Below are 9445 nucleotides of genomic sequence, written 5' to 3'. Positions count from 1 at the left end.
CACTCTCTAGCTCGTTTGAGGAAAGGCCTGGATGCCCTGAACGGTCCGCGCTCACACTTACACAAACGAACCGGAGTTGTTTACAAGTGCACGTGAGCAGCAGCAGCGCAACATAATGCGGAAGAAAAAAAAAACCTAAACAGCTGCGTGAAATAATGTCTACTATGAGCCCTGTCAAATCTCTTCACTCCACTTTTCTTTGTATTTTACTACAGTTTAACAAAAAGGGCTATGGTGAATATAATAGTCGATTTTAATAAAGCAGAGAAATAGAGAAGTTTGCGTCCCTCTGTCCCGCTCAGCTGAGGCGGGGGGGGGGGGGGTGGGGGGGGGGGGGGGGGGGTGGGGGGGGGGGGGGGGGGGTGGAGCAGCACCTGCCGCCCTGAGCCTTTCTACGAGAACAGAAGATATGACGCTCAGTTTATGTCATTCATTGCTGCCTCGGCCTCTGGTTAAACAGCTTTATGTTGGCGAACTCCTGGAAGTCGTTACGACAAAGCACTTAACACGAACGCGCACCAAAATTACAAGTGATCTAAATGCACCTGCAGGTTTTATCTGTCCGACTAAAGCCTGCGGCCAAACCGGGTACAGTAGCAGAGAGGGCGGGAGAAGCGCAGCCGCTCCACAGGCGCTCCTGGCTCATGTTGCTGCTGGTGGTGCGTGGCCCCTTCTTGAAAGAAGGAGGAGGTGTCCCTCAAACTCTTCCACTTATTTTTGCACACCTCCGCTGAAAAAATCTATATATTTTTTACAATGTGTTCACTAATATTACAGTTACTATCTGTTTCCAACATGCAATGCAAATGAAGTGGTATTTGATGGTTACACATGGTTACACAGGGCAGGTTAATTAAAATTGACACACAAAAGTAGTAGTACAAGATATTACCTCACTCCAAGTTTCTGTCTATTCCTTTACCGCGCATGTTGCAGGTAACAGGTGATGCCTGAGCCCAGTCAGCATCCCTGATTGGTTAACAAGGCATAAATGAACGCACGTGTCGATTGGATTACTTGAGTGCATGAAGCAGTGGGCGCGGGCTCCCTTTTCGCTCACCGCGCTGTTCTCCCTGGCTTTGACACGCGTTTTTCCTACAATATTTCACTACAATGACTGAGATGTTGGACTACAGTTGCACTTTGGGTTCAGAGATGTTCTTCATATGTTGAAATTGTAAACATTTTATTTCATTTTGTAATTTAACAAAGAAGGTCAAGCGAAGCAGGCATGAAGGAAAACATAATCATTCAGCAAATATAAAAAGTCTAATAAACAATCAGATTTGGCTAAGGCACAAGACACTTTTAAAAGCATTCTCCTCCTCATCACAGCACTTTCACAATCCATTTTAGCCTTTGTATAAGTGGGCATTGCTCCTCTGAGCCAACACCACCGCGTAGACGATAATAGTGATTAAGACAAAGACACAGAAGATCACAGTAGCAGTGATGTTCAGGGTCTTAGCAGTCGTCCCGTAGTCTCTAGCGCCTTCTATGTCCCCCATCACCTTCCTGTCCCGCGCCTTGGAAGAGAGGACAAAATGACAATGACATTTCTGGAAACCTTCCTTCCTTTCAATCAATCATATTGCGAACCCCGCTTCAGTGTCCCACAACCCCCACATTGGGAACCACTGTCTGAGGCTACTGACCTTGACGGAGTGTATGAGGGCGGCCAGTCCTATGCAGAGGGGGTTGGAGTAGAGGAAGCAGCAGAGCGACCAGATCAAGTAGTCCTTTGGCATCTCCCGCTGGATATTCCCTGTAGTGTACTGGTCCATCGAAGACGGCTGTCCCGTGTTGGGATAGTACATCTTACCACCTTGTAGTGGAACACTTTCAGGAGGGTTCATTTTCTTGATGTAGTAGTGGTGGTGGCAGCTGTGTAGTATCTTCTGCCTCTGATGCTGATATGAGAGTGCACAGAAAACAGCCCAAGTATTTATAGGGTCCATTAAGGCTTTGTGGTTTCATATTGAATCAATCAATCCATTTTCTTCCAATTTATCCGGGGCCGGGTGGTGGAGGCAGCAATCTGAGTAGAGATGGCCAGACTTCCCGATCCACACACACCTCCTTTTGTTTTACCGCACTACAATACACATATACAATACAAATATTAAACATTTACCCATATGCTTCCTTCAGTCTACCCCCGGGCAGCTGTGGCTTCAATAGTAGCTCATCTCCACCAAGTATGAGTGAATGAATAATGCAATGTAAAGCCTCTTTGAGTATCCAGAAAAAATATATATACAGTATATGTAAGGGATGATGCCCGACGAGGTGTCAATTATCAGAAATTAGTGGAGGACATGGTGCATTATCTTAGAAATGATGCATTATTCCACTCATACCATGGTTTTTATGGTTTTGCTTGTCACAAAATGTGCATATGTCTTAATCATAGTGATCACACTGAACACCAATTTTGGCACACATACTCTTTATAGGTTTTGACTACGATCATTTTTCATCTGTTGTTATTAAGCTTTGTTTCAAGTGTAATTGACGCAAAACCACGCCCCAAAACGGTAATTATCCAATCTGACATCCTAGCAACCGTTATTATGGAGCCAGATCCGTCATGCTGCAGGCCTCCAATGCAAAACAATGGGACATACCAGCAATGAGCCCTGAGCAGATGCACTTTTTTTTTTTTTTTTACTGCAAACCACCAGACAAAGAAGAAGCAGCAAAATGGTGAAGCATCTGCCTATGGAGGATGTAAATCAGACACTCTGTACCACAAGAGTGTGTCTGGGGGGGGGGGAGTAGAGTTGTTTTCCTTCCCAAAGATGAAATCACCTGAACACCTGAACACTGCCTACAATGGACCAAACCATGTGGATGGCCTACGCCTAGAGAAATGTCTCCAAATAAACAAGCATACGTCTGCTCTAAGGTAAGACCGTTTAATATAATAGACAGTCACATAACGTTACACAAACTGGCACTGGAGCTGTAACTTTAACTGCGGAGGTGAACTTTTACAAGCCTACAGTCACAGCCCTCTGAAATTATCGTACATTGAATTGTTGATTCGTACGTCTGGCAACCCTACGTAGCAATAGTAACTAAGTGGGCGTGGCTGTTGCGAAAGGTAATTTATTTCAGGATGTAACAAAGGATTCAGGTAGATTATTATCAACCCATTATCATACAGTGTGTCTTTGATATATTTAAAAGTAGTTTTTTTTGTTTCAACAACAGCATTTAACTCTGACTGTAGACAGTGTTCAGCACTTTCACCAATCTTATTTACAATCTTCATTGAACCTTTAGCTGCCGCAATTCGTCAACATTTGCGCATCCAAGGAATACAAACATCCAACTTGCATCATAAAATTAGCTTATATGCTGACGATATATTATTATTTTTGCAAAAAACACATATTTCATTACCAGAAACTATTACACTTATAGAAGAATACGTGATTTTTTCTGACTACTCAATTAACTGGCAGAAATCATCTATGCTTTTGCTTCAAAAGGATGCATGGGATGTGGCGGTACCAGTACCAATATGCCAAGATCAAATCAAATATCTAGGCATCAATATTTTCCCCAGGCTGTCAGAGTTGTTTCACCTAAATTTTGTTCCTCTCCTCCAAACAACTACAGATAACCTCCTCCACTGGATTAATCTTCTTCTGAATATTAAACATACCAAAAAAATAATAGCCAAAATATATATAACCATTCAACAATCTAAAGAAATATCTATACCAACCAAGAAATGGGAAAAAGATCTAAATATTGCTCCGAATGAACAATTCTGGAAATCCATTTGTACCAACATTCACAATATGTCAAACAACGCAAACATACAACTTATTCAATATAAAATTCTCCACAGGACACATTACACAGGACACAGGCTAGCACAAATGGGCCACACCAACTCAGACTTCTGTAACTACTGTACACTGAACACTCAGGATAATTACATTCATGCACTTTGGGAGTGTCCGCCTATTAAACTCCCCATTTCTGGGCCGTCACATCCCATTATCTTCTCTCTGTCTATTAGGTCTATTAGGAGATACCAGTAACTAACACGGATCCCCACACAGATAATAAATTGCTCATAGTGGCCTTAACCATCGCCAAAAAGACCATTCTCGTGAATTGGAAATCAACACAAACATATCACACTGGAAAAACCTACTTTTAAATCATATTTCTTTGGAGTTTATGTCTCTGGACAATCAAGACTTTTCCATTACTAGCTGGTCAGCCCTGGTTAATTTCCTACAGAATTAATTACTATTATTGTAGTAATTATATATTAATTATGTATTCATTAATTTTGCCCCCTCCTTCTATTTGTTTCTTCTATGTATATGTATGTATGTATGTATGTATATGTATGTATGTGTATGTGTATGTATGTGTTTATGTATATGTATATATATATATATATGTGTTTTTTTTAGACTGTCCATAGTTGTCAATATTGCCGTTTAACACTATTTTCAATACGTTATTGTCATTAATCATCAACAACACAACCTTTTCCTCAATATTTTCATTGTTTTACTGCCTGTGTTGTTATTTTTGTCCTTAGTTTTTCTTTCTCTCTTGATGTTGTCTATTAATCTACCCTTTTCTCTATGGGCTGCTTCTATCTGCACTACCATCTTTATTGTTATTGATTGACTGCGGAATTCTTCCGCAGTCAATTATTGGTTTTCATGTTCTTTATTATTGATTGACTGCGGAATACATTCCAATCGGGCCGGAATTCGGCCGATTTTTCCCATTACTTATAATGGGGCTTCCTCAAATTCAAAGATTCTGCAGTTTTTTCCGCAGTTTCAGCGATTTCTGCAGTTTGTGCTTGTTCAGCTTCCGCAGCTTGTCAGTTTTCAGAAAAATTCCGCCTTCTGCAGTTTTCTAGTTTTTTTCTACGGGATCGGGAATTCTGCCATTGATTTGTATGGGGAATTCTGCCCCATTCATTTTAATAGGCCCATTCATTTTAATGGGACTTTAGGTCTTTCAGCCATTTCTGCAGTTCAAATACTTCTGCAGTTCAAATACTTCTGCAGTTTCAAATACTTCTGCAGTTTCAAATACTTCTGCAGTTCAAATACTTCTGCAGTTTCAAATACTTCTGCAGTTTCAAATACTTCTGCAGTTTCAAATACTTTTGCAGTTTCAAATACTTCTGCAGTTCAAATACTTCTGCAGTTTCAAATACTTCTGCAGTTCAAATACTTCTGCAGTTTCAAATACTTCTGCAGTTTCAAATACTTCTGGAGTTTCAAATACTTCTGCAGTTCAAATACTTCTGCAGTTTCAAATACTTTTGCAGTTTCAAATACTTCTGCAGTTTCAAATACTTCCGCAGTTTCAAATACTTCTGCAGTTTCAAATACTTCCGCAGTTTCAAATACTTTTGCAGTTTCAAATACTTCCGCACTTCTGCAGTTTAAAGGATTGGAACAAAGACCCAGACCAAGACCCGAACCAAGACCCGAACCAAGACCCGAACCAAGACCAGAACAAAGACTCGAACCAAGACCCAGACCAAGACTGGAGCCAAAAGCCAGACCCAGACCAAGACCCGAACCAAGACCCGAACCAAGACCAGAACAAAGACTCGAACCAAGACCCAGACCAAGACCCAGACCAAGACCCGAACAATGACCCAGACTGGAGCCAAAAGCCAGACCCAGACCAAGACCCGAACCAAGACCCAGACCAAGATTCAAACCAAGACCCGGACCAAGACCCGAACCAAAACCCAGACTAAGATCCGAACCAAGACCCGAACCAAGACCAGAACAAAGACTCGAACCAAGACCCAGACCAAGACCCAGACCAAGACCCAGACCAAGACCCAGACCAAGACCCGAACCAAGACCCGAACCAAGACCAAGACTGGAGCCAAAAGCCAGACCCAGACCAAGACCCGAACCAAAACCCAGACCAAGATTCAAACCAAGACCCAAACCAAGACCCAGACATAGATCCGACCCAAGACCCAGACCAAGACCCGAACCAAGACCCGAACCAAGACCAGAACAAAGACTCCAACCAAGACCCAGACCAAGACCCAGACCAAGACCCGAACCAAGACCAAGACTGGAGCCAAAAGCCAGACCCAGACCAAGACCCGAACCAAAACCCAGACCAAGATTCAAACCAAGACCCAGACATAGATCCGATCCAAGACCTGAACCAAGACCAAGTCCAGACCAGGTTGCCATAGTTACCAGAATTCAATCCATAACCAGGTAAACCACAGAAGCCAGGCCAAGTCCAGACCAAGTTACCATAGTAACCTGAATTCAATCCATAACCAGGTAAACCACAGAAGCCAGGCCAAGTCCAGACCAAGTTACCATAGTAACCTGAATTAAAACCATAACCAGGTAAACCACAGAAGTAAGGCCAAGTCCAGACCAGGTTGCCATAGTTACCGGAATTAAAACCATAACCAGGAAATCCATTGAAACCAGGGCAAGTCCAGACCAGGTTGCCATAGTTACCGGAATTAAAACCATAACCAGGAAATCCATTGAAACCAGGCCAAGTCCAGACCAAGTTACCATAGTTACCGGAATAAAAACCACAACCAGGTAAACTGCAGAAACCAGGCCAAGTCCGGACTAAACAACCAGTTACCGGAATTAAAAACACACCCAGGTAAACCACAGAAACCAGGCCAAGTCCAGACCAGGTTGCCATAGTAACCAGAACCAAAATCAGATCCAGGCAAACCACAGAAACGGGCCAAGTCTAGACCAGGTTGCCCTATTTACCAGAACCAGATAATTTCAGCGGTGTGGGGAATTTCAACAGGTTCAAGGACAATTTAAATTTCAGGCGTTTCAAGGATTTCAACTGTTTCAAGAATTTAACCAGTTCAAATGATTTCTAGAGTTTCAAGGATTTCAGGAATTTCAAGGATTTAAGGAGTATCAAGGTGTCAGAAATTCCAATGATTTTAGAACTTTTAGGACAAATGTTTCTGGTGTTTCAAGGTTTCAGGAGTTTGAAGGGGTTTGAAGGATTTTAAGAGTTTCAACGTTTCGGGTGTTTCAAGGTTTCAGGACTTTCAACAATTTTAACAGTTTCACGGTTTCGGGTGTTTCAAGGTTTCAGGAGTTTTCAAGGATTTTTCACCTAACTTTTGCAGAAACACTATTCCGCAGTCAATTGCAAAAATTTCTAGTTATTTTTTATGTCCCTGTCCCTTTCCACAAACAAACCTGTGTGACTTAAATGTGTAGGGATAAGTTAATTCTTGGGTTCCCTCTGCCCACCAATCATGTGTGGCATTACAACAATGTAAGGGTCTACATTGGTTAGCAAGCCAATTCACTGCTAACACATTAACTAAAAGGCCCCTTACTACTGCTCATTATGACACATATAGTGCCTTTAACCTTAAATTTCATTGCTTTGTGCGCAGCTTATTACTTTATATAAACCTCATTTTTACATCAACACTTAAACTAATGATTTTATTATTCCCTTTTTCTTTTTAGCACAAACATGGAACAAAACTTTTTATAGTGAGTACAGACAAAAAGGTTTAGGAGAAAAAGGAATAGAAAAATAAGATAGCGGTGCATTATGGGTAATATCAGCTCTCCGAGGCAGCGGAGGATCCACAGATGCATCCTTCGTAAATGAGCCAAACGGAGGAGTCGAGCTGTGAGTGGTCCAGGTGAATTGGAACACCACTTGGCGGCGCTGTGACGACGTTCCGTCTGAAGTGGACGAGACGCCGAGGATCCTGGCAAATGGGAAACAGCCATGGAGCTAAGTGTCAATTCATCGAGAAAAGAAAAGGGCCCTTTGTGAAGTTGCCTGTGAAAAGTGTGGGTACATTAAGGGGGAATAAAAATGTGCCGTTACATGCAGAAGGAGCCAAGTTAAAACCAAACACAAAACAATGAATGAATAAAATGTTTATTTCCGTGCACACAAAATATACAAAGCAAATTAAACAGTTTGTACGACCTTCTTCACTTTGGTTTGTTTGGTCTGGTTTGTCAAACTGTGCAAACTGTAAATTAAAGCTGGGATATCTCAATTTTTGTTTTTGTAGAGTAAGAACAAGAACACACAAAATACGCACATGAAAAGGATCTCTTGATTTAAATAAACAATCACTATCAAGACGTTTGTTTTTCATTGATGAAATTTTTGGCAAACATTTAAAGGCTCAATCATTATGCCGCTCAAAACAAGAAGAACACAAAATATGCACATGAAAAAGATCTCTTGATTTAAATAAACAATCACTATCAAGACGTTCGTTTTTCATTGATGAAATTTTTGGCAAATATTTAAAGGCTCAATCATTATGCCGCTCAAAACAAGAAGAACACAAAAACACAAAATATGCACGTGAAAAAGATCTCTTGATTTAAATAAACAATCACTATCAAGACGTTTGTTTTTCATTGATGAAATTTTTGGCAAACATTTAAAGGCTCAATCATTATGCCGCTCAAAACAAGAAGAACACAAAATATGCACATGAAAAAGATCTCTTGATTTAAATAAACAATCACTATCAAGACGTTCGTTTTTCATTGATGAAATTTTTGGCAAATATTTAAAGGCTCAATCATTATGCCGCTCAAAACAAGAAGAACACAAAAACACAAAATATGCACGTGAAAAAGATCTCTTGATTTAAATAAACAATCACTATCAAGACGTTTGTTTTTCATTGATGAAATTTTTGGCAAACATTTAAAGGCTCAATCATTATGCCGCTCAAAACAAGAAGAACACAAAATATGCACATGAAAAAGATCTCTTGATTTAAATAAACAATCACTATCAAGACGTTCGTTTTTCATTGATGAAATTTTTGGCAAATATTTAAAGGCTCAATCATTATGCCGCTCAAAACAAGAAGAACACAAAAACACAAAATATGCACATGAAAAAGATCTCTTGATTTAAATAAACAATCACTATCAAGACGTTCGTTTTTCATTGATGAAATTTTTGGCAAACATTTAAAGGCTCAATCATTATGCCGCTCAAAACAAGAAGAACACAAAAACACAAAATATGCACGTGAAAAAGATCTCTTGATTTAAATAAACAATCACTATCAAGACGTTCGTTTTTCATTGATGAAATTTTTGGCAAACATTTAAAGGCTCAATCATTATGCCGCTCAAAACAAGAAGAACACAAAAACACACAATATGCACATGAAAAAGATCTCTTGATTTAAATAAACAATCACTATCAAGACGTTCGTTTTTCATTGATGAAATTTTTGGCAAACATTTAAAGGCTCAATCATTATGCCGCTCAAAACAAGAAGAACACAAAAACACAAAATATGCACATGAAAAAGATCTCTTGATTTAAATAAACAATCACTATCAAGACGTTCGTTTTTCATTGATGAAATTTTTGGCAAATATTTAAAGGCTCAATCATTATGCCGCTCAAA

General features: G+C 40.1%; 1 protein-coding gene across 1 annotated transcript; it reads right to left on the bottom strand.

Moving 5' to 3' along the window:
* Positions 1-1257: 1257 nt before the first annotated feature.
* On the bottom strand, positions 1258-1915 carry LOC306971031 (dispanin subfamily A member 2b-like). The gene is made up of 2 exons (XM_079567158.1): positions 1656-1915; positions 1258-1526 (listed from the first exon to the last, which is right to left on the bottom strand). Exons 1-2 carry the CDS (start codon positions 1854-1856, stop codon positions 1353-1355), a joined length of 375 nt encoding a protein of 124 aa, XP_079423284.1. The 5' UTR covers positions 1857-1915; the 3' UTR covers positions 1258-1352.
* Between the last annotated feature and the right edge of the window lie 7530 nt (positions 1916-9445).

Source organism: Gobius niger, assembly GCF_951799975.1.
Source record: "Gobius niger genome assembly, chromosome: 12".
NCBI classification, from domain to species: Eukaryota; Metazoa; Chordata; class Actinopteri; order Gobiiformes; family Gobiidae; genus Gobius; species Gobius niger.
Note: the sequence above shows the minus strand (reverse complement) of the source record. Positions and strands in the feature narration are given on the sequence as shown.

What these genes read in the sequence shown, in the direction of transcription:
- LOC306971031 (XM_079567158.1), bottom strand. Translation starts at nt 1,856, where the DNA reads ATGAACCCTCCTGAAAGTGTTCCACTACAAGGTGGTAAGATGTACTAT. An exon ending in CCCTCATACACTCCGTCAAG is followed by an intron (nt 1,527 to 1,655) that starts GTCAGTAGCCTC and finishes CTCTCTTCCAAG; the next exon opens with GCGCGGGACAGGAAGGTGAT.